Here is a 26,933-nt window from a genome sequence, read left to right as displayed (position 1 = left end):
TGTGCAACCCTGGGCAAGTCACTTAACCCCAATTGTCAAAGCAAAAAAAAAAAAAAGAATATAAAAGAAACCGTTATTAGCAAGAAAAGGGATGAAGAGTGAATTGGGAAAAGGAAAGGAGAAGAAAGAAGAGGAAAGAGGATACCAAAGATAAAATGATTATTTGACAATTTTGTACCTTTTGCTATCACCTCTGAGTTTGTGCTTTTTGATTGCTAATTTCTGGGTTGGTAGATTATTTGGGGTTTCTTCTCACTAGTTTATAAATGTGGATTATTGAAGATTCCTATTATTGATTTACCAAAGAAGGCTTGAAGAAAGGAAGTTCAAGCCCTTTTTTAATAAACTAATGCAAATGGCACCTATTTCAAGAATTCTTTGATTTTTTTTTCAGTTGTCTCTTAGGACTGCACATAGTACTTTGCTTTGAATCTTCCTCATGAATTCACAAATCATTACTAATAGTATGGTTATTTGGGTACATGAAATTCCCCTATTAGACTTAGATAATAGTTAAACACACACACACACACACACACACACACACACACACCCACACCCACACCCACCCCAGGGATAGAGTCCTATATACAAAGCAAAGACCAGGGAAATGTCTTTGGAATTGAATTGAATTCTTTCTAACCCCTAAAATCAGATGCTTATCTGAAATACTATTTAATTGGTTTTCTCTGTTCCCTTTTTTTACTCTTCTAGGCTTGAAGGCATCACCTGTGGCAGCCTTAGGCCATGCTAGAGGTGACTTCCTTATCTCAATAGCATCCCATCCCAGGGCTGCTACTCTGGGGCTTTTTAGTCACAGAGTAACAGTTCTGTATCTTGCAATATTCCTAGAAAACATCACCCCATTATAGCAATGTCCAAAGAAATCCAATTGAGGGACACTCAAAGGGCATTGGAGAGTCATGGGATAGTTGTGATGAGACAGCAAAACACTGCAAAGGAGGAATTCACGTGACAAGAGTAGCATGAAGGGTATTATTTGAGAAATGCTTGACAGGGAAGATATGATGGGCCAGTAAAATAGCGGGAGCTTGGGGACAGACAAACTTGGGAACTCTATTATAATGTATTTCACTTACTCTCTTATAATATCAAAAGAATAAAATGAGAGAAACCAGAACTTTGGGTGTTTAGGTGAACCAGATTTATGAGAGAACATGGATTAAAAGTCCCAGAGAATCTGTATCACTGGAGGGAGTAGCCACATTGATGAGATTGAGATGCCAGTGGAGGGCAATAATTGATATTCACAATGATAACTTTGAGACATCAAATTACATTTGGTACTAAGTTTTATCTACTACAAAATAGTTTTTTTAGAAAGTTCTATTAAAATTACATTTAGAAGTTAAGAGATAGTTATCTGGAAAATTTACTTTTGTGAAATACTTGATAAAAGAAAAATCACTGTAATAACAGCCGCATGTCATCTAGAACACGTTAGATGTTTAATGCAATCCGGAAGAATACGCCATCACCAATGGTGATATTTCACAGTAAGTGGTACAGTAGACAGAATGCCAAGCCTGTAGTCAGGAATGTTCAGCTGTGTCTGACTCTTCATGACTGCATTTGGAGTTTTCTCGGCAAAGATACGTGAGTGGTTTGCCACTTCTTTATCCAGCTCATTTTATAGATTAAGAAACTGAGGCAAACAGAGTTAAGTTACCCAAGGTAACACAGTTTGTAAGTATCTAAGGCTAAATCTGAATTTAAGTCTTCCTAATCATGGGCTCAATTTTTTTTTCCATTGTATTACCCATTGGACAAATTTGGTCTCAACACACTAGCTGTGTAACCCTGGGCAAGTATTTCTCCTCAGTTTGACACAATTTCCTCAACTGTAAAATGGGGATAATAATATCACCTATTTCACAAGGTTGTTGTTGGTCTCAAATGAGATATTTGTAATGTGCTTGGTATAATAACCCAGCACCTAGTTAAGTGCTTAATAAATGTAGCTATTATTATTATCATTACTTTACAAAGACTTTCATAAAGCCTTTTACAAAGTGTTCTTAGACTCTTAATGTTTCCTACATTTTTTTAAGGAGTTACAATCCCAATCCCTTTTGAATTTCCAAATAGTATCTGCTTTTAATCTTTTTGATCATAATGATTATTTTGTCCTTTTATTCTGTCCTTTATTCTGAACTATCTCCATTAAAAACAAAACAAAAACAAACTTTTAGAACTCCAGTGACTAAAACTGAGCACAGTGTTTTTTGAGTTGTGTCTACTGTGTCAAAATAATATATAAAACTCAAACAAACAAAAGGCAGAGTAGGGGTAGAATATAATTTTAAAATATCCTTTAATTCCATCATAAAAATGGATTTAAAAAAAACTTATCATATTTTTCAAATCCCAAAAGTAAAATTGGGCATAGTGCATTGTTGGAGCACACAAAATGCCCTTATTAGACTCAGACTACTGTTAAGAAAAAAAAACCATTGCAGATTCATAACATTATTAAACACTAACAGCACTATTGAACATGTGACCAACCTGAATTCTAATACAATATGTGACAACACAGACAACTAAGGGCCACCACTTCCAATCTGACTTTATAAAGAAAAAAAACAAGTCTTCATGGACTCTCACCCTCAAGCCTCATGATACAGGATGCTTTATTTCAGAACTCTTCTTCCCCAGATCCAAGGAGGCATAATTTTCAAAGATACAGCTCCCTATATCTTCAAAGGCCTAGGTAGCTTTTTTATATACTATTCTGTCATTTGTTGTACCTTTCTACAATATCTAAATTAGTCTGTCCAGAGCAGCAGGCCAGTGAAGAGCTATAAGTATGTCGACAGATTTAGATATCACAAGAACTTTAAGAAGCTATATAGGTCAGCCTCTTGCCTTCGAGGAGATGATCTCACCAGGGGTATAAATACTACTGAAAAAAAAAAGTTATGACAAGTATATCTAAGCTCAAAAACTTTTTTTTTCTTTCGGGTCCTAAATTAAATCCACAAGTACTTCCCATGACTAATAGTGAAAGTAGGAGTGTCAACAGCAGATAAGCACTTGTTAAAAATATACCACCCCTTACTCTTCCCTCCCTTTCCTCCATGTGTATTAGCAATGAGGTGACCTTGACCTTTACGTGTACTTTTGAATCCATCTTCTTAAACATTTTCATTCTTTCTCTCATTGAATTCCTATATCTTTCTTCCCTTTCTCAGCTAAACTAAAAAAAAAAAGCTGTCAACACTCACTTCTATTTCTTTCCTTCTTACTCCTCAACTCTCTGCACACTGTACTTCAACTTCAAAACTTAAGTGAAATGGCTCTTTCTAAATTAACTGCCAGATCTGACGGCCGTTTCTTGGGCTATTTCCTTCTCAATTGATTGGCTACATTTTACCTTGGTCATTACCTTCTCCTAGATACTCTCTCCAAGTTGGGATTCTGTCTCAATGCTGTCTCCTGCTTCTCCTATCTGTCCAACCACTCCTTCTCACCAACAATATCACAATGCCTGATTGGGAATATTCTGCAGAATTCTGTCCTGGGGTCTGTCTAGTTTTCTTCTTTCTCTACACTCTTTCTCTTGGAGATCTCATCAGTTTCCAAGAGCTTAATTATCACCTATGCAGATGACAACTCAGATGTAAATATTTATTAGTCTTAGTTTCTCCTCTGCTTCAGAATCTCATTATCAATAGCCATCAAAAGCTCAAAATGGGACATTTCAAACTGGATGAAATCATAAACTAACCCTCTCTAAAACAGAATTCACCTGCTTCTGTACTCAAACCATAACCCTTTTAAATTTCTCTCATTTGTGAAAAGCACCAAAAATCATTCAACTTCACGTCTCTCAACTTCATTACAGGGGCTAACTCAATTGATTCCTCATTCTCTCTCTCCTTGTGTATCCAATCTACTGCCAAGTCTTGTCATTTCTAGCTCCATACATTTCTCACAACAGTTCCTTTCTCTTTACTCTGGTGGCTAGAGCTCAGGAGTCATGACGTTCTCAGTTCAAATTTGATTCCAGACAATTACCAACTGTTTGAACCTGAGTAAATCACTTACAGTATATACCTTGCAAATAAAGTTACATTTGGAAAGCACTTAATGTAGTGTCTGCCATACAGTAGGCATGAAATAAATGCTTCTATAGAAGCCATAAATCAATGTTTCCCCTATTTTGTCTCTACCCATCAGATAGTCACTATTCAGACCATTCTCTTGTTGCAGATAAATTGTTCCAATGGCTTTTCTAATTGACTTCTCTGTTTCAAATTTCTTCCCATTGTAGTTCATCCTGTACACCATTGCCAAAGTGGTTTTTCTTAAAGCACAAGTTTGATGACATTACCCTACTCAGTCAACTCCAGTGGCTTCCTATTGCTGTTCAGATCTGTATCCAACCTATCTTTCCTATCTCATCGGGCATTATGACTTCTCTCTCACTTTACGATCCAGCCAAACTGATCTTTTCTTTTTTTCCTCAATCACGACAATCCATTTTTAGTCTCTGTAGCTTTGTACCAGTCACTCCTTATGTCTGGAATACATGCCTTCCTAACCATTATCTCAGAGTCTGTAGTTCAGGTACCATCTTTTATATGTAATACTAAAAAATACATATATACACTTATGACATTATATGTATATGTGTATATATTTATTCAATTTACATTTATACTGTACATATTTTTATATGTACTGTTTTATTAGAATATCAACACTGCACTGTTACATTCTTTATACTTGTATGCCCAGTGCCTAGCACTGGTGCTTAGAAATAAATGCCTCTTCTTTAAATGGCTGCCAACAATATTTCAGGAGGATTATTTTTAAAGGGTTTATTTTAAAATTAAGTGAGAAGAAAAAAGAATATGTCTAAATGAAAAATATGTCAATTTCTTTTTTAAAAAAAATGTTTTTGTTTTGCTATCTTACAAATTTTTGCAGAGTCCAAATGAGAATTCTAACACTAGGAAAGCTAGACATTCCTACCCCCTAACCCCCAGAAGTCAAGTCTGTAAAAGCATTTTCATTTTTCTTGTGCTAGACAATGAAATATATCTCATCACCTGGTCTTCTGTCATATGACAACAGAAACAAAGTAAAAAGAGAGAAAACATTAAAAAAGGAGAAAAAAGGAAAGGAGAAAAAGGAAAGAAAATTGAAGAGAAGAGAATAAAAGAGAATCCTGGAACTTTTGTCTGACTGGGCTTAGGAGTTGAGTTTACAAGGAAGTTAAAGATCATTTATTCCAGTGGTGTCAAACTGAAAGCATACATAAGGATCCCTGTGGGAGATACACTTATTTAGAAAACCATATATTACCATTATCTATGACTTTTTGTTTATTTTGTTAACTACTTCTCTATCACATTTTAATATGATTGAGTTGCAATGGAAAGTGTTGTAGGCTGCATGTAATTTGCGGATAGTGTTCAGTATTGCTAATTTACTCCACCACTCTCATTTCACAGATAAGGAAAATAAAGTACAGAAAAGTAAAGTCATTTTTTCCAAGGACATAAAAGCAACAAATGAAAGCTAGGATTCGAAGCCTGGATATTCTGGTTCCAAGGCCAATGTTCTTCTGAGTGTATTATGCCATTTTCCTTATGTTATTGTGGCCATTGAGGGACATACAAGTTGTCTTTTTAGCACCAGGGCCAAATTTGTTTATAGATTTTCAATGCAAGCTACAAATTACCCTACCTTCTACAGTCTTTCACTCATCTGGATCTACTCGTGAGAGAAGGGAAAGGGGCACACAGTCAAATTTGTAAGAATTTTGGAAAGCAGGAAAAAGAATACTCACGGAACATTGTATAAAATTGTTGAGGATTAAGGTTCCATTTTCCCCATGGGGTCTTGTGACCTTTAGACTGGGCATAATTAGCATGATTAAATTCTGGTTCAGTACCAAATGAATCCAGTACACGGAGCATGCACCTGAAAGAAAAATCCATGTTTTTTCAGAATGGAAATCTGTATCTGAAAAATCTTAAAAGCAAAAGACTCTAATTTATGCTTGTAGCTGCACCTTAAACACTGAAGTATTTTTACTTTAAAAAAAATTTAAAAGCTAATGGCTGTTGTCCCCTTGAGTTGCTTTCAGAGAATTTTAGAGCTATAAATGATGGCTTATTTAGTTCAAACCCCTATTTTTATAGCTGAGGTACAAAAAAATTAAGTTACTAGTTTAGAGTCTAACAATGAATTGTATAACTGAAATGAGATCTCAAATCTCCTATTCTCTCCTTGGGACATGATGCCTCCTTTGTAGATCAAATTCCTATGTCAATACTAATCTACCATGTAGGCATAAAATATTTTCCTCAGCTTTCTCACATAAATTGTAGCTTATCTTTCAAAAGCTTGCTTGACTCATACTTTAGGTGGTAATTCTTCAATAAATACAAAATAAATCATAAGTTGCATTTGAAAGCTGGTATGCATGTGGGGGAAGGGATGAAGGGTTTGGGCCAAAGAGACATGAGAAAGATTGAATTCAACTCTCCTTTGACACAAAATAATCTTATGTATTCTAGAGGGTTTAAAAGCCACAGATGTGATTCTAGGTAAGGCTCCAAATTCTGCTTAAAGTGCAAGATTTTTTAAGGTTTTCTACTGGAATAAATTGATATCATGCAGTCCAAGAAGACAAAAAAGGGGAGAAAATTCATGCCAAGTATTCAATAAACATCTTTGGTATGGACACACATATGCATATGCACCCCAAACCCTGAAAGTAGAAGCCAATATCAAAGCAAAAATTATTCTTTATTTTTCAAAGCTAATGATATTAATTTTATCTCATTTTCATCATCAATGGCTGCTACTTGAAAATTCTATCTTTTTCTGTACTCATGCATAAATAAAAAATTCTGAAACCCACTGATCCAGCATTCTTTAAAGTAAATAAATCAAGATCAAACCCTCTATCTTAGGACTCGATGAAGAGAAAGATCTTATAGAACCTGGCTCAGCTACTTTCCATCTTTTCTAGAAATATGGATGCCTGCTATTTCAGAGGTCAAATTTGAAACACATATTGTACTTCAAGGAACAAAATCAAGGGGGCGGGGGGGGGGAATCAAATACCTAAAAGAAAATTTTTTGAAGAAGAAAAAAAGCATAGCGTCACTTTAATATGATGACTTCCCAATCAGAAAATACATTTATCATTATGTAGATGATTTATTGCTTGGAAGTCTTCCTAAAGCAATACATTTAGAAAGAGAAAAAAAAAAACCCAACAACCCAGGACCATACTGGAACACAACTCAATCTCAGGGACCACTTCAAATCAATGGTTGTCATTCTCTGTATGTCACCACTAGCTTTCACTGAAAATATTATCAAAGCATCGGGTTTTCTTAGCATCCCCCAGAATAGTCCAGTGGGAATCCAGGGGATGCTATAAAGGTAAATATGAACCATAGGTTTAGGAGATAGAGAAAAAAGGAAGCTTTAGTCTCTAACACATTTTCCATTTTCCAAGTCCTTTGAAGACTGCAAGATAGGTGGGTGTGTTTTGGAAACAACTATGGGTGATTTCTAGGATGAGGTTCTTTAATGGGTATCCACAATAGCCATTCTCATTCCTCAGTTCAATACAAATAGTGAATGAATTCCCTCTTTGTAATAGGCAGCATAGAAGGTTCTATGTAGTGAATGAAAAGATATATAAAGGAATGAACCATGAAAGGCTCTCCTTCTGACATGTGTCTCCTCTTGAGGATAATTTAAAAAGAGAATCGAATTGTTACCGTTTTTGTGTCATGGAAGCCTAGGGACTCCTTTCCAGAATAATGTTTTTAAATGAATAAAATAAAATATATAGGATTAAAAAGGAAACCAATTTTGCTGAAATATAGTTATCAAAATTTATTCTTAAGCCAACTTCATGGATTTCAAATCCCAGATTTGGGATATTATAAAAAATTCCTAATTAATCTGTTTCTCTCCAATCTCCTCCCCTTTTCCAGTTCTTTCCCTCCACAGCTGGTATTTACAAAGTGTAGTTCAAACTATGTTACTATGGCCTATGTCACTCTTGTACTTAAAAAGCTTCAGCATCTACTTAATGCACCTAGAATAAATTACAGTTTTCTACTTATTTAAAGCAGTGGAAAATCTGGCTCTAATCTCTTTTTAGAGTGTTAGAACTACTGCTTTCTCACATACACACGCTATGTTCTAAGTCAAATTGGCCTGCTGTTTTCCAAAACCATCATCTTTCATCTCTGTGCCTTTGCATCCTCTCATACCTAGAATGCACTTTGCTCCTCATCTCCAGCTCTCAGAATCCCTACCGCCTTCAAAATCTTAGTTCAAGTCCCATCTGCTACATGAAGTCTTTCCTGAACCCCACTTAACAAGAGATTTTTGTAATGACCATTATATGCAGTGACTAGCACATTAGGAGCAGCTAGATATATATTTTTTAAAATGATGCAGCTGTTCCACACAATGGCTAAAAATTGGAGACTTCAAATACTGAGGGTCATTTTGCTCTAAGGCTTTGGGTTTTATTTCTGTTTCTGAGGTTGTCTTTTAAAGTAATTGTCAGAGTGATGGCAACAGAGGAAATAGAAGAGATTCACGGGGAAGGGCCTCTTCCTCAGGAAATTCCAAATTCACTGTATTATAGAACTATAGTTAAAGTATTAATATTAATGTCTTCATCCTGATTCTGTGTGCCTAGCATCTCAGGGTATATTGATAATTAAAAAAGACATTTTTGCCCTGAGATACTAGGAGCAAGTGGCCTTTTACCAACGAGGGACTCGTATATCACAGCCAAATAATTCTGAAGCAGCTTTCACCATTTCTTATCTCTAGTACCACTGGGTGACCATTCATTACATTTCTCTACCTGTTCTTCATCTCATATTTACTGCTTTACAAAATGCCAGTGAACTATTTGCCATTGGAACTCAAGCCTTTCACTTTCCCCAACCTTCTTTAAGTAGATTCTGAAGTGCACCATAGAAAAGAGGTTATTTATAAACCTCATTTCAAGTCCAAGTTCAATAGAGTCCAAGTTCAAATGTTTACTCCTAAATGAAAATGAATAATTTTAAGCTAAAATGCAATATGATTTACTGGATTACCCCTTGGCCCATTCACCTACAAGAATGAGACACTCAGAACTACTGCCAAATTTTCTAGATTCTTAGTCTTGCCATGGAACACAGTTCCTGGAGCAGAGACACTAAAAGAGATATACTGCTATTTAATATCACTAATAGAGATGATATTTAGGAAAGGAACAATGGATAAATTAGCAAGCTGTTCTGAAAAGAATGAATTTCAGTTTTTTACCCAACCAGAATACATCGAAATAAGAGTGACTATTTCAATCATGCAACTGTCTTTTTTAATTGATCCACAAATTTTATTACTGAGGGTTTTGTTTTGTTTTTTTGCATAATGGCATCAGTTAATGGTTGTATGATAAGAATAAATATTCAGATGGGAATTTCTATCTAATATTTATCAGGAATTTTCCTGGTCTAGGCAGGTAAAAGTGGGAGAAGGAAGGGAGGAGGAACCCAAGTCATCTAATAAAAAGTCCTCAGCCTTTCAACTTAAAAATCACAAATTACATATGCCTATGCATCTAATTATATGCAAAATATTTTACTTGCAAAATATAATGCTACTTGAACATTATATCCACAGGATATACATGTGTGTATATGTATATGTATGTGTGTGTGTGTGTACAGACACACACACAATCATACAACTACAAAGAAGACATTGCTATCTCCAAATCAAAAGCAATTGTGACAGACAAATTCATGATTCATAAAGGGTGGGGGAAATAAACAGGGGAAGCCCACACTGGAAAAGGGAAGTGAAAGAGGACCATCACTGCTGTAACTAACTAAAAAGAAAATAAAAAGAACATAATCCTGTCCAATCAACTGTCATTTCCTAGGACTCCTAAAACCATGCTGCTTCCCCTCAGAACATTCTCTCTCCTGGACCCCAGGGTTCTGATTAGAGAAATTTCACTTTATCTTGCTTGGTCCCAGGCCCACTGTGTCACTTACCAGCCAGCTCCAAGACATGTTGCCCATCCCTCTTTCCAACTCCAGTTCCTGTATATGTAACATCTTCCCATCTTAAAATGTTTTTGTATCTTCAACACTTATAATGCTTGGTCCATAGGAAGTATTTAAGAAATGCCTCATTTATGCCAGGTTTTCATACTATTCACGTGTTTCCAAAACATACGACAGCACTTGCTACTGCTTTTCTTCCCTTCTCTCCCTCCCTTTCCTACCACTGGAACGTAAGCTCCTTGAGAGCAGGTGCCATATTTATAACGTTCTAAGCAGAATGCTGACATACACCAGACATTTAAGAATTCTCTGGGGAAAAAGGAAGGAGACACAGCCTGCATCTAACTTATTTATATCTGTACCCCTAACTCTTAGCACTGGCATATGTAGTTGTTCAGTTGTTTCAATAACGTCTGATCTTTGTGACCCCACTTGGAGTTTTCTTGACAAAGCTATTAGAGTGGTTTGCCATTTATTTCTCCTATTCATTTTACAAATGGAGAAACTGAGGCAAACAGGATTAAGTGACTTGCCCTGGGTCACAAAGCTAGTAGATGTCTGAGGCCGGATTGGAACTCAGGAAACTGAATCTTCCTGACTCTGGGCCCTGCATTCTATCCACTGCACCCCTAGGGGCCTGCCAGGGATATAGCAAAGAGCTTAAGAAATGGTCTTTCTTTCATTTTCCAAACACCAGGTTTGCTTATTTTTAAAGTGTAAAGCTCAGGCTGTATTATAAGTACTTCCTGTTAGTTTGGGGACCAATATCTAAGACAGGGAAAATGCAAGATGATATTACACATTAAAGAAAGAGGATATGCAATCTCCTTACTGAAGTGTGCCTTATTGGATACATATTTTATCAAAGAGCTGAAGTAGGTATAGAGAGAAAAGAGGGACATAAAATTGGAAAGTTAGAAAGAATGCCTAAAATATGCTTCCTGTTCTTTGGAGATCAATGAAAATAATGAATGATTGTTGAAAGTGGAAAGTAGCTGTGAACAATTTGAGTTTCAATTAGAAATAATCAGCCCAAATAAAAAGGGCCTTCTTTTATCTTCTCATTCCATACAAAAACAAATGCCACTTAAATTTCATTGTTAAAAAATAGGCATAAGGTTTCAAGTGAAAACAAAACACTTACTGGTAATGAACCCAGGAAGGGCCAAGAGTTTTCTTAAATTGAGCAAGTCCCACGATATCAATATAAATGAGTTCCACAATCCTGTCACCAACAGTTGGACAGCCAGATCTATTACCTACCACCCTCTTCATTATCCTAAGGAGAGAGGAGAAACACACAACACACCATTTACATTGTCATATATATTCACAGGCACTTGGGTTACTTCTAATCAAACATCCCACTTCTTCCAGGAAGCTTTCCCTGATATCTCCCAGCATCTGAGAGCTGGGTTCAAATTTCACAAATGATATTCTTAGATTATTGATTTAACCCTGGAATTTTGTTCTTTCTATAAAATGGACCTGCTATACCCAGCCTTGTAGCATTGGAAGAAGTGTTGGATAAATTTCAACGTCCCACACAAATAATTTCTAAAACTTATAATCATCATTAATGCATTTGTCAAGAATTATTCATCAACAGTATTGCTATGATTGACATGATCCTAGGTGCTAGTGATACACATTTGGTTTTTCATGTCATTTTTCTTCTCCTCATTTGTTCTTAATAAAAAAGTAACGGTGTTTTTTATAGTACTTTCTAAAATGTTCCTTTACTCGCAATTTCACCTATAAGTTAAATTCAAATCCATTGGGGATTTCTTTCTTTATTCCACACAATAATAACTTGGAAACTTGGGTCAGCCTCTCTCTAGGCAGCTCATCCGGTGCATGAGTGGAAAGAACTGATGGATGTGTCTGTGAGTATACTTAGCCAGCTGTGTCAATCTAAAAGGGATTAAGAGACTAAGAGCAGAGGGGAAGGGAAGGGAAAGGAAAAAGGAGAAAGAGAAGCAAATGCCAGTTAAATAGAAACGCAGTAGTTGACAGACTTGGAGTTTAAAGTCTGCTGACTTAAAAAGAAGTACAGGCTTTCAGGAAATTTGCTCTCCCTAAATTAAATTATAAACAGGAACTTGCCTTGTCTTAAAATATGAAAAGCTTGATGCTGAGTGGGGAAGGGTGTGAATTTCACAGCAAGAGACAAGGAATTAGTAAAGTTAAGAATACATTGTGCGACAGATGTATGAAGCACCTGTAACTGCAATGAATAAGCTCCTTAGTTTGAATTTTCTTGCGTTCATTTATGAAGCCTCCAGAGCCTACAGCTACAATGAAAACATATCATCCTTTTCACAGTGTATGTATTTAGCTCCTGAAAATAATCTTCTTATCTCCTGTTTAGTGAATTATCACTTTCATTTTTCTCTGCAAGAAATTACACACTAATAGAGGCTTCAAGAGTTTACAATTTCTTTTTTTGTATTCCAGCTTCAAAATTGAAAAGTAATCTCCTTACTCCTTGAGCTCAGCCAGTGAAGCCGAAATCCTAATGTCATGGCCCAGTAAGTAGAGAGATGTAATTAAATCACTCCACTGAACTAATTCACCAAGTGGGCCTCCACTAAATGCATTCTCTGCAATCTTGAAGCCAGATTCCTTGGTCAGGAGTCCCAGATGAACGAGAATCTGAAAAATAAGACACACAGATAGGCTCATGTTGAATTAACATCCAAATTACTCAAGACACTTCTACCATGAAACTCAATACTTGATAAAGTGGCCACAAAACAGTGTTCACATATAAAGGCTTTATTTTCTAGATCATAAAGAAAAGAGAAAGAAAATAATGTATGAAACAGGTGATTAAGGACTATTTCTCAAATCATTTTAAAAAAAATATTAAGAAATCACAATTAATGAAGAGAAGTGCAAGTGAAAATTAGTCTTATAGTTTTACTTCATACTCAGTAAATTGATAAAAATTACATAAGATCATGAGTCAATGTTGGAAGAGTTGTAAAAAGATAAGCATAAATACTAATACATTGTTGGTGGAGCTATATATTGGATCATCCATTATGAAAACCAATTTAGAATTATCTAAGTGACTAAAATATTAATTACCTTTGACTCAGAGATCCCACTTACAATCATACAATGTCATGAGGAGGTCAATGACAAAAAGCAAAGTTAAATTATCCAATAAACATTTATAGCAATGTCTTTATAGTAACAAAGAATTGGAAATAAAGTAGACACCCAATCTTGGAAATAATTAAATTGTGACACATGAACATGATGGAATATTACTGTGTTGTAAGAAACAACAAATATGTTGAACACAGAGAAGCACATGAAGACTTATAAATTGATACAAAGTCAAGTGTAACCACTAAAATAATATATACAATGACTAAACAAAATGGAAAGAACAATAAAACAATCAAAATTAAATGAATTGAAATAACAGTGACCAATAACAGTAGACTTAGGAAGAACTGGAGACACTACTAAATATTCAAACAAGCTGTTTATTCTTGATGTTTGAGAAGACCATGATTTGGGGAAATTAACACAAAAAAGAACTATACAAAAGATACAGCAAATTCATCCTGAGGGAATATCATTCTCAATACCATATATTTCTTTCTTGGTTCTATTTCAAAGCAGAATCAAACTTAAAAGGAAAATTGGGAACTGTAACAAAATTAATAAGAAACTCACTTTTTTCCTTTTTCTCTTTTCAAGGTTTTGCTTTTCTGCCAGTGATTTAATTGCTTCAATCCATGCATCAGCCATTCTTCGGATCCTTAGTATCATCCATCGGAATTCTTCATGCCGTTTCATCATTCCATAGAGTAGGTGAAAATCCGTACGAATTTCAGCCTATGATTAGATGTTTAACAGAGAAAAGGGATATGGGGTGAACACAGATGAATGACCCCAAACATTCAGAAGCATGTTAGTTTTCATGTGGTGACATTTCATCCTGAACTTGAAAGGCTGAATTAATGTTGGACTTTAAAACTACGTCTTCTCCTTTATACAACTTAACTTTAAAGAGCCAGAACTAGCAACTGAAGTGAAGGAAACTAATCTTCTAGGGCATACCATAAGAAAATTTGATATCAAGCAGTTTTTATTAAATTAATTTTGTTCAACCACATTTTACCATGTGTGAGTACACATCAGATGTCTTGAACTTCTCTGACACTAGTATATGGAAAGCAATTAGTGAATCTATAGAGCACCTTCTATGAGTTAAATGATTCCCCCCAGGATTAGAAGAAATTTTCACATATTTTTTGTTTTCTGTTTCCAAGGAATTTATATGCTGTTCTACCACATAAAAGGGAAAGGTTATGAAAAGGAGCAGAAGTTTGTACTTCTGTCCCTGACCAACCAGAACAACTTGACTAGGAATAAGTACTAAGTACAAGACATTGGGTGTTGCTATGGTAATTTTTTTCAGTGGGGGAGATAAAGGGGAAAGTAAGGTAGAAAGCTTCAGTAAGGAATCTACCACTGAACATCTGCAGCTAATATAGTATAGCTTACAGTTTTAGAGAATGACTTTATTTCCAATACTTTGTATTTGCCTATGATATTCCATCTCCACTACCTTTCTGCTTCAGAGGAGCCAAAGAATGTTTCATGTTTTAGTCTCTGTAGTCCTGGCACCCTCACACATAGCAATTTTTGAAACATTAAGTGACTTGCTTAGGATAACACAGCATATGTCTGAGCTCAAAATTGAACTCAGAACTTTTTTCTTTCTTATCCCTGAGACTAACTATCTCGTGGACATACTTAATGGAGTACTAGGACTAACATGGGGTTCCACATTTTATGATGAATGTAGTAAACTTTGAAAGGGCCCTGAAGAAAACAAACTAAGCCATCAAAAGACAGGAAATTAGAACCTCAGCCAAAAGAAGTTAATAGTTTAAGGGATTCTTAACCTGGGGCATGTGAACTTACTCTTAAAAATATTTTAACCATATTATTCAATACAGCTGCTTTCCTTGGCAATTCTATGTATTTTTAATGCATTTAAAAACATTATTCAGAGAAGGGGTCCATAAGTGTCACCAGACATCCAAAAGTTAATGTTTAACAACAAAAAGATAAAGAATTCTTGGTTTTATTGGGACAATATGAATGAAGTTTGGAAAACCCCAGCAAATCCCCCAAATACCTTATTTTCTTTTATAACAATTCCTTGTCACTATTGTTTCCAAAGTTGGTGAAACTAAATCGAGCTATTTCAAGCAATTATTTTTCTAGGACATTTTAAAGAGTCATTCAGAAGGCATCATAAGTAAAGAATGGAGCCATTTTCTTTCTATGTCTAAGCTTTGAAAAAAAATTTAAATTTGTTTTAACTGGGTGAAAAATGTCATTTCCTTCCTTCCTTCCTTCCTTCCTTCCTTCCTTCCTTCCTTCCTTCCTTCCTTCCTTCCTTCCTTCCTTCCTTCCTTCCTTCCTTCCTTCCTTCCTTCTTCTTCTTCTTCTTCTTCTTCTCATTTCTTTCTTACCTACCATTAATTACTGAATGGGTGTTGCCTCAGTCAAACTGAGACTGTTAAAAATCTTAGCTTAAAAAAAAACCCAAAGTCTCCCACTGCATCCAGAATCATCTCAATTTGTCCTGAGCTATATCTTATATCTGACTATTAGATCCAGACAGATCCAGAGGAGAAAGTAAGGCTGGTGACTGCATAGCTCCCTCTCACTTAAATTCATTTCACTTGCATGTCATGGCATCAGCTCCCTAATGTCATGGTCTTCTTCGAGAACAAAGGACAAACAATAAAACATATTAACTAAAACTATTTCACTGAAATACTTCTGTTCTCTCAGCCAGAAATCCAGCCATTGTACCACCATTACCTTCCTGAATCCTTGGTTGCCTTAAGGTTATGCTCAGAGGTTGAATGACATAATCAATCATCTATATTTCTAAATGCCTCAAGTTACATACTTTCTCCTTCCTCAAATTGTCTTGTCATTGCTTATATGTATACATGATATTTCCTTCCCCCCAATCCTCATCCCCATATCACAGTAAACAAAAAATATTTGTTTTAGTCTTTGCATCTCTGGTGCATTCATTGCACAGTACATCACACATAGCAAACACTTAATATATGATAGATGAATGATGTTCAAAAAGATCTGTGGTTTTTTAATTGTGTTTTCAACAGGATTCTAAACTCTTTGACTGAGTTCAAGTCACATTTTCTACTAATTTCACATCCCATCTTGTACATACTACCTATAACAATACAGGTCGCACAATAGATATTTAGTAAATACTACCTAATTTGTCCAGGCCACTTATCATCCCTGAATAAATCCCTAACTTCCATAGGACTAATAAAGAAAATTGTTCCTTTGAGAGTGTTTTAGGTTATAGTAGGAAGAATCTAGAACAGAGGTGCCAAGTATGTAGTCCTGAGAACTCCTGAGTAGGCCAGAACCAAATTCAAATGTAATTAAAAACTCTTTAACAAAATTAATAAAAATACAATAGAACATTGGTCATGTTAATTTGCACTATATGTGGCTTAAGGGTTCCCATTTCTATTTTAGTTCAACACCAATGTTCTGAGTTAATTACAGTGAAAATGAATTTATTCCTAAAGACATAAGACCTATAAATAGGTTTTCAAACTTTCTCACCATTGAATTCTGATCTGGTTCTTCATAGGGATTTTTTGCTCTCCAAGGTAAATGAGGACACCAATTTTCAACCTGAAACATAAAAAATGCAAAGCCATAGGTGATTTGGTTTGTATATTAATGCCTCTTTCCTCCACCTCCTCCTGATTCCTTCTTTGAAAAAATATTATAAAATATTAAATAAATAATTTAGTCTGAAATCTTGTCTAATCAGAATGAAAAACCTCATCAGTCTTTCCTACAAAATATCATTGCTTAATTCTTTACCAAAGGGCTACTCAGTTTCTAAAGTAAGAGGCCTAAGTAGTTGAGGAATCTTTCCTGTGACTTATTAGAGAAATGATCAGATAAAGGGCAAAAATATTTTTGGATGGAGAGACCACAGGTATCACCAAACTCTTTTTCCTGAACTTTCTCTGTATCTTCTCTACGCTCCTCTTTTGGTGATCTCATTAGATCTCCTAGGTTCACCTGACTCCCAAATCTTTATATCTAAAGCTTATCATTTTCTTGTTTGGTATTAAGGAGATGGGCCTTTGTTTCTTGGAGAAGTCTGGGATCATTAAAGGTTTTTTTGTGTTTTCCTGGACTTTTCATTGTATGGCTACTAGTCATAAAACATAATAATTTTTAAAATACTGAAAGTAAGGATTACACAAAGAGAAGTGGAGAGTTTCGTTTTAGGTGTGAGAAGACCATTAACATAATGGAATAAAAACTTTGAAGACTATTAAGAAGTAAAAGATATAATCTAGGAAATGTAAGAGAATGTAGGCTAGTAATATGTCCAAGGATGACAAGTAGCTATCTAGAATATTCCATTGGTATTCCTGAGATATTAAAAGAAGGCAAGGAAGGCCTGCATCAGGTTGAATGTCATGAATTTATGAGAGTCATGGACAAGAGTTATACAAGATGAGCAGACATGCACAGGTTTCAAAGGAGTCAACAAAAGAAACACTGATTGATAAGATAACAGATGCATTCAAGTCATCTCTGAATTAAGCTACACTTTAAATTGTTGATTATCTTTGCCTAATAAGCAACAGGCATCTCAAAACCAAGATGCCTAATATTGAAATTATTATCTCCCTTTCTCAAACCTGCCTATACTCTTAAAATTCTCTATTTTCCCCAAAATATGCGTAAAGATAGTTTACAAGATTCATTTCTGAAGACTTTATATTCCAAATTTTTCTCCCTCCCTTCCCCTCCAACACCCTCCCCAAGACAGAAAGCAATCCGATATCTGCTCTATTTATTTTGAAAGCATCACCACTCTTCCAGTAACCCAGGATCACACCCCTGGAGTTCTGTCTTACCTTTCTCTCTCCCAAATACCACATATCCTATTAACTACCAAGTCTTGTTGATTTGACCTCCATAACATGCCTTGCATATATATATCCCTTTCTTCACATTTCCTCAGCTTCAAATTTTCATCATTTCTTGTCCAGACTATTGAAATGACCTCTGAACTGGCCTCCCAGTTTGAGTTTCTCTCCATTTCCAATCTATTTATCACATAGCCACCAAAATAATCTTAAAACATAGGTCTCACAATGTTATTTTCCTATTAATATTTTTTTTCAAAATGAAACTTCCTATTGTCCTTTGTATATAAGATATAAATTCCTTAGCCCTTTACATTGTGAATCCAGTTTATCTTCCTAGACATTTCATATTATTCCCCTTCATATTCTCTGTATTGCAGACTAACTGGCTTACTTACTGATCTCATGGCTGGATAGCCCCAACCGTCAACTCTCAATCTTTGTCCAGACTGTCCCTCCTATCTAGAATGAATTCCCTCCCCTCACTTCTGCATCCTAAAATCTTTGAATTTTTTTCAAAGCTAAAATCAAGTGCTATCTTCTACTGGAAATTTTTTTGATACTCCAAGGTATTATTACTCTCTTCTTCCTGAAAATATTTTATATTTACTTCCCTGATAAAAAATAAGCTTTATTTTGCTTTCTGTATTCTGAGCATCTAGCACAGGGCTTTATACAGAATAGATATTTAATGCAAATGCTTTTTTAATGGATTAAAAGCCAAAGTGATAGCATTTAACTCTAATTATAATGTAGCTTAGGATCTTCTTAGTAAATTATGACTTTGATTTAGAAGCCAGAAATAGGGTTCTTCATCCATGATAATTTTTTTTTATCTATTTAGTATAAATAAATAAGGATTTCCATCAGTAATATTCAGTTGTAAATGATCTGGATACAATAATTATATCACCAATGTGGGAAAAGAATTTCTTATTGGAGAAATGAAATGTATCTTTGTCCTTTTCTGGATTACAGGAAACACAAGATGTATTTTTTTTTTTTTACTTGACTGGATCAAATTTAGATTTAATCATACACACAAATGACTTCTGAATGTTAAAAAGACTCTCTAGAGTTAACAAAGGAAATGTTGGAACAGTTCTTCATACATAAAAAAGCAACTTGTGTTGGCTATCCAAGCTCTGATTTCAGCTCTTATAATAACATTACCATGAATGGTCAGATCTTAAGTACTACAAATGAGAAAAGTGAAGAAGAAAAAGAAAAATAAGTAATATAGAGAGAGAAGGTCTTGTTGGACCCAGGAACACTGCCTACATCTGTGCTTCATATATTTTGGCTGGACTAAAGAGCTTAGATCAAAGTGATGAAAGAGAGCTCCCCCAACAAAATATTGCTAAAAAGCATGTTTATAAAATGAAAGCTTCAAATAGACTCCAGGCTTCCACCACAACAAATCATTGAAAAGTGTAGGAGAAGAAAGGCAGAGAATCTAAATAAACTTGACACTAAGAAAATAAAACAAAAAAGCCTACTTAATTTAGGACCAGAAAAATGAAACTATCCATAAGGAAGAAGGAACTAAAAAAATAAAAAGCAATGTTAATAAGACCATGTCTTGATTACCAAAGACAGCCTCTCCCTTCCTCTATTCTTCTTTCAAATAAAGATCCTTAGATTCACTTTGGTGGAAATGTTGTATGAACCCTTGTTCCAAAAGGTGACGTTGGATTAGAAGACAAAAAACTAATTCCTTTGTTTAGATGATCATGCATTATCAATTTTTCTTCACCTTAAAAACTGAACAAAACTTAATTTCTAAAAGCAGGCTGTTTAAATATGGAAAATTAAATAGGTCAGTGCAACTTCTAGTTGAATTTCAATATACCACATAGTAGATTTGATTATGGGAATCTGAATGAACAGGAGTTGGTTTTGGTAGGGGAAAGGAATAAAGGGAAAGAAGAATCCCTAGATAACAAACTAATTAATTATACAAAAACCAATTCTTCCATAAGAAAAACATTTCATCTTTTTCAAGTTTAAAAGGATTACTCAAGCTGGAAGAAAGCCAACATTGGCAATAACTCCAAATGCTGAAACAAACAACTCTTAAATGAGCAACATTTTCCAAAATAATGGCTTCAATTAATAGAATTTGGGGAAAATATTGCCAAAGTCTAGTAATTCAATGTCCTTAATCTGTAACTTTCTCTTTAAAAACCAGCTTAACATTCATGTCACCAATACTAGGTCATAAAGAACATACCATTTTAAAAAGTCAGATCATTCCTAAAATGACCTCTAATTTGAGAGCAAAATTCATTCAAGATGAAACAATCTTTTTAGTGCATTGGCTTCAGGCTATAAAATGAAGTAGCTAGAACAGTGGAACATTAATATATGTTTTATGTAGATGAACCATAAATCAATTTTTCTCAGAGAGAACACACAAAATAAAACTATTTTATGTTTGATAACCCTATTTGAAAAGATTATAAAATTACATTTCTATGGTAGTTATAGTAGATACAGAATAATAATAATATTCAATATCACACAAAGTCTCCCCAAAAAATCAAAGCTAGGTCACATTTGTATGAACTCTAAAAAAGGATATATTCCATTAAATTATAAAGAAAAAGCAAGAAATATATATCATGTTGGAATATAGAGTGGGAAGATGAGAGGAATAAAATCATGTCAAAAACAGTGAATGTATGTATACAACAATGCATAACATGACAGATTTCCCTGTTGTTATTTCTCAAAAGTGAACATTTTCTAGACTTTATTCTTCTGAAAGAGTTAATTATTTAGCTCTTTTCTAGTTCTTACTTTTTCTAAAGATTACTATCGTCCTTTGTTCAGACAAATAACTGATACTTTACATCCGAGGTTTCTGTTTGGTCTTCAGTTATGTTTTTCAGTTAAGAAGTGCATTCCAAATTAAATTAAGTCATGTTCAATCTTTTACTTGAAACCTTGTCTGGGTGAAGGACAGAAGAGTTTACTTGTATCCAACAAGACTACAAGGGATCAACTTTTAAAGGGAATAGAGTTGGAGTAGGGGACCTGTTTCATTGGAAATTTTTTTTATTGTGTTCTGGTTTGCAATGTTTCAGAAATTAAACTCAAAAGATGACAATATTGAGTATGTATACACACACAAGGGTGTATACCTTAAAAATAACATATTAGCATTATTTATGTTATACTGAATTTTTTTATTTGCTATGTTAAATATTTCCCAATCACATTTTTATCTGATTCAACCCACACCCAGGAGTGTTGCCAGCTTTTTTGACCAAGGATTTGACTTTTCTGTATTACACCATGAGTCTGTAAAAAATGGTCATAAAAGTTTCAAATTTCCTTTGAATAAGTCTCCCTGGAAAGGAAACACAAATTCATCTCTCAAAAGAGGAAAACAATGACATATTTCTCAGCAGTGAAATGAATAAATTAATTGTGCTTGTCTGTATGGGTAAATATAAGTTTTCTATATTCAAAATGAATTTCCCCCTCTCAAATGCCTGCATTACTAACAGAAGAGAAAAAGAAACCTATATGAACTGTGCTTTTCTAGAATCTATGATTGAAGGCATTCTAGTAGTCATTACTGGCCATTTTCAAAGACAGCCATATTTTGATGGTTTGGTATATACAACTACAAATTTTCATGCATGGTTTACAGATTTTTAATGTGAATTTTTTCCTAGAGCAGAGACTCAAGGCAAATATTGTTAAAAAGACGGTAACTACTAAAAAAAGATAAAATAATACTTCTGAAAATACATAACTTTACCATTTAACATTCTAATTCTCTCATGATCTCTGTAAGCAGATCATATATAATATATATTATATATATGAAATTATAAAGATTAAATGGAAAAAAAGTTTGGTCAACATGAACTCAGAATTTCCTTGCAACATGCATTATTACATCTGACTATTTAAGTTTGCACTGCTATGGTATTAAGAATGGAAGGGTCCTTATTTATCCCTGCTTCCAAGTTTCTTTCAAGCCCCAGTTTAAGTCCCACATTCTTCAAGAAGACTTTCACAGTTCTTTACATCTTAGTGCTTTTCCTCTGAGACTAATCTCAATTTATCCAGTTCATACCTGTTTTGTAGCTAATCGTTTGCTTGTCGTCTCACTCATTAGCCTTTGATCTCCTAGAGAGGGATTGTTGTTCTGTTATTATTTTCTCACTGCTTTTCTTTTTAATCTCAGTATTCTACAAGGTGCCAGGAACTTAATAGGTGCTTAATAAATTTTAATTGACTAATTTATGGTCAAGAGAAGTTATAAAGCCTAACAAAAATATAAGTGCCTCTGTGAAGCCATATTTTTTTCTGTTTCAAATATTGTTTCTTTTTAAACAAAAAGGTATTTTACATTTTGATTATGTATTGCCTAAATATTTCCTGGAAGAATCTCTAAAAATGATACTGTTCCAAAGGGAAAAAAAGAAATTAAGTCAATCCAATATAATAAATATGTCTTCAACAAGGTATTGTGCCTAATTAGGGCTGAGGATAAAAAAGATGAAAAAGAAAAATGATCCCTGGCCTTAAGCAGATTATATTCAATTGAATGTAAATAGTCTGATTAACTACCTTCTCTCATTGAAGAACACAGTCCAACACAAGTTACAGGGCAAAGAAATTTACAACATATTATTGAAATCTTTAAAAGGAACTATATTGTAGTGCTTTTTGGTAGTAAAAACAAAACAAAACAAAACAAAACTGTATGTGTGTGTGTGTGTGTGTGTGTGTGTGTGTGTGTGAAGAGAAAATAAAATGGGTCATAATTGAAAAAGAAATCTGAGCAAAAACTTTCTGAAACTCTGGAGGGAAATAATCTTATGGGCTTATTGTTTATAGGTTATAGTTTTGGCAAACAAGAAATCAAATATTAAACATAGAAAAAAATAGATCAGAAACTACACATTTATGTATTAGAGCATTTGCCAAGGTTTTGGTATAGGCTAATTTTTCCTTCCCCTTTTTGATTTTGATGAAGTAGAACCAAGAATATGTCTGATTAGGGTAAGGGAGTATCTCAATAACTAAAAATCTATAAGCTGGAAATATTATATAAAAAGTAACCAAATGATTACAGGAACAGAAGATCAAGAAATAATTGACAAACTAAAGATATCCACCTCTTTTCTTTATTAGTAGTATAATATCCTGAGTATATGTATACATGTGTGCATGTGAGCATAAGTATTTAGAATTTAAGATAATACGAACTGCAAATATAAATATAGAGAAGTAGAATACTCAGAGAGTGAAGGGAATATTATTAAAAGTCTATACACCTACATTTCTGCTGAGGAGCCCAATATATCTTACTAAAAGGGGAATTCAAATTTTAAACTGTTAAAAACCTTAAAAAAATATGTCATTCTTCTCATGCAGTGAAGTCTCACAGTGAAGTGTTGCCCCTATTACACCAAAACCCAGAGAGTTGTATTCTTCATTCAGATTTTTTCCCCTGCATCATAAACAGTCAATTCTTCATCACTGCCCACTTTGACAAATTACTCTGTGCAACACCATTTCCAAGTTATCTTTAGAAGCCAACACAGCCCATAAATCCAAATCATTGTACTGGTTATTAGGATTTCATTTCATGCTCGCATTCACAAACATTTGAGCTCCCAACCTTTGCTGTTGGGCATTAATCTTGGCATTAATCATGGGATTAAGTACTCTGAATTTAAACTCAAGGTTAATAGCATGTTCAGCCAATATTAGTTTTACATACTGCCAAGGGAGAACTCAAAGAGGCAAAGACCTTTATGTCTGTTGTTCACTAGATATGAGAAACAGATTGATGAGTAAGGCATAAAATTGCTTCTTTGTTCCTTTATAAAGCAATGGCATTTCCCCACCCTCAACACACACACACACACACACACACACACACACACACACACACACACTTTCTCTCTCTCTCTTTCTCTCTCTCTCTCTCTCTCACACACACACTCACTCACACTCAAATTGTTATATGAATCAACAGCTTTTACCTATTATAATTCTAGCAATCAATCACTCTGTAGATTTATTCTTTCCGAACTACTGTAATTCTTGGAATTACTAGGTGCTACAAAGGGACATAAAAGGTTAAGGAGTTTTAGAAATATATGTTGTCTGCTTCAAGACTGGTTGCTAGAAGAGTCACATAAAGTTGGGAGCTAGGGAAGAAAGGAGGAGTAAGTTGCTAGGAAATACACTGATAATATCTACATACATAGCAAGAGAAGTGAATTAAGAAATTCATTTTGAATTCACTGAAAGATCACAGCAATGAAAGTAGATTCTAAAAGCTCTTCAGAGAGCTAAGTTAATATACCTGAAACAATGACATTCATAATAATTATCTTATGAATCCCCATTTCTATAATGGGGGGTAAGTTACATGATTCACAAAGACAGATAGAGAAAATTATTTTCCTGGTATTCCAGAAATGTAAAACTGCCTAATGAATCAGTCACTGATTTCTTCTATTTGGAGTAGCTGCATACCCAGTATTTTAGAGAAGTTTGCTTTCAAGACTCATTTTTTAGGGGGTGAAGGGGTCAGGTGCCAACTCAATGGTAGGATTTGAACCACCAGTAAAATTAGGACAACTAAAGTTCATTTTATAGGGATCAAGCCAGGTATTGTGACAAATTTCAAACGTTTATCGACCTGAATAAAAATGTTTTATTTGAAGACCAGACAATCAAGAGTACAAGGGAGTCATGCTGTGGCTAAGAGTTCAAAGACTCACAGATTCTAACAGTTGAAAGGGAACTTGGGTAAACTACTACTTTCCGTTTCCAACCAAAAATGGGCTCAATAATCTCAGAGATTCTTTCTACTCTTAAAATGCTGTGATTTTATGATTCATTTTAAAGTTTATTTACAAAAGGGTACAAATGTACTCATTAAACCCCAAAATTTCAGCCTTCTAACCTGTAAAATGGGGGTAATTTACCCTAGCTTTGCTTCATACAGATATTTTAGGAGTAAATGTTGACTAGATTAAAAAAAAAAAAATCAATGAATTAAAAAGTTTGAGGAGGGCTTATCCTGCTTCAAGGGGTAAAGAACAAAGTGATCATAACTAATTCAATGGGAGTTGGCATATCATGGAATAGTCAGAAACCAAATAAGCACAATCCTGGAATTACTCAAAATCATAACTACAGTTGCTGAGGCTACCAGAGAATTAAAAAAAAGATTCATTCAGGGAATCCCAATGGGAAAAATAACAGGATGTAATGTAACTTAGGGAATGCAAAAGTACACATAAAGTTGGTGTTCACACTAGAGACTTTATGCCTTTCTTAAAAACAAATTTTGAAAGTGGAAATATTTAAAGGGAAAGAATAACAATAATAATAATGGATAATTATAAAGGGTTTTAAGATTTGTAAAACTTTTACCCACTATTTGACCGTTAGAATAATCTTGAATAAAATTGCTATTATTGTCCTCTTTTTACAACTAAGATAACCAAAGTTTAAAGAGGTTAAATAATTAACTAGCTCAAAGTCACAAAACTAGTAAGAAATGGAAGGAGGAATTTAAACTTTAGTCTCACCTGACTGCAAATCCAACATCACAATGCCTCTTAGAACAAAGACATAATATAAAAGTTAATGGACCTTATGTAAGGAACCGGAATAGTATTTAAAGATGTGTTCATATAGTCAGTCAATAAAGTTATACTTAATTTTTAAAATGTTTTTGTATCTGTAAAAATATCTTCTGTGTATTTGTCTATGCCTCTCCCAATAAGAGATATAAATACATTTACTTAATCCAGAGTTAGAAATGTGACATAAAATCATTTTCATTTTATATTTAATACATGAACTTAAAAGAATTATGTTTCAACTACTGGGGACATAAAAATCCATTTGTTTTCATTAATTTGTTATTTTTTTTCTAAACAAGAAAATGTTAGGTTTTCTGACTTTTGTAGTTTTCTTGAAACTTTGTCTGTCTTTCATATCTATTATATTATTTGGGCAGTGAGGGAATTGTTTACAATTCCATTCCATACAGGAGATTGGGAAGTCTTGGCTTCATATTCTATTCAAATTAAATCCTTGAAAATAAGCATATCCTCATAATATTCCTGCTTAAACATATATATATTTTTACTGTTCCTTCTAATTGCAATTTTATCAAATGTATCTCAAAAATCTGAAACAAAAATAAGAGACTTATTTCTTCATCCAGCTAGCATCTGTCACCTTTCTTTGCACATAGGAGGTACTAAACTTTTATCATCTAAAATTGTTAATTTAAAAAAAAAAAAAGGGAAGAAAGAACATCAATAGTTAAAATATTGGTTAATACAAAATGATTTCCATATGGCTTTGAATGATACTTCCCATGTTTTCCTTAACTTCTCCTTTCTTCCCCTCTGTCTTTCCAAATGACTTATCTTTATTTTTTTTTTTCTGGAGTAAAAATCAATAGTGGTCTCAATCACTGAATACATACCAATCAATAGCATAGAAGAGGAATTAGAATACTGAAGGATAAGAGAAAACTAACCTGAATTAGAATTTTTGTATAAACTGAGAATAGAGTTCATACAAAAATAAGACGTGTCATTATATAGTGTTCCTAAAGCACACATGGCATTTTAAACAATTATAGCTTAAATGACATAAAATGGCACTAAGATGTTTGCAATAGCCTATATTTAAATAAGCTTGTGCCATAATATAAGGAACAATTAGCAAAGAATACGAAGTTATCTTTTGGTTTTAAAAATTACTAGAGTTCTAATTTATGCTCCCCTACTTTTATTATTATTAATCATCACACCATTCTGCTGGAATATATTTTTGAAAGTTGTAAAAAAAAGACAGA

At 34.0% G+C, this 26,933-nt stretch overlaps 1 protein-coding gene across 5 annotated transcripts in view; it reads right to left on the bottom strand.

Moving 5' to 3' along the window:
• Window positions 1–26,933, bottom strand: part of MGAT5 (alpha-1,6-mannosylglycoprotein 6-beta-N-acetylglucosaminyltransferase) — a 365,609-nt gene that overhangs the window by 108,145 nt on the left and 230,531 nt on the right. For all 5 annotated transcript variants that reach the window (XM_023499178.2, XM_023499179.2, XM_012544690.3 and 2 more), the window contains 5 exons: window positions 16,737–16,808; window positions 13,776–13,937; window positions 12,568–12,737; window positions 11,227–11,361; window positions 5,822–5,955 (listed from right to left, as the gene is read on the bottom strand). In XM_023499178.2, coding sequence (XP_023354946.1) covers window positions 5,822–5,955; window positions 11,227–11,361; window positions 12,568–12,737; window positions 13,776–13,937; window positions 16,737–16,808 — 673 coding nt within the window. The remainder of the gene's footprint in view (window positions 1–5,821; window positions 5,956–11,226; window positions 11,362–12,567; window positions 12,738–13,775; window positions 13,938–16,736; window positions 16,809–26,933) is intronic.

The sequence above is a fragment of the Sarcophilus harrisii genome, chromosome 3 (genome assembly GCF_902635505.1).
Source record: "Sarcophilus harrisii chromosome 3, mSarHar1.11, whole genome shotgun sequence".
NCBI lineage: Eukaryota > Metazoa > Chordata > Mammalia > Dasyuromorphia > Dasyuridae > Sarcophilus > Sarcophilus harrisii.
Note: the sequence above shows the minus strand (reverse complement) of the source record. Positions and strands in the feature narration are given on the sequence as shown.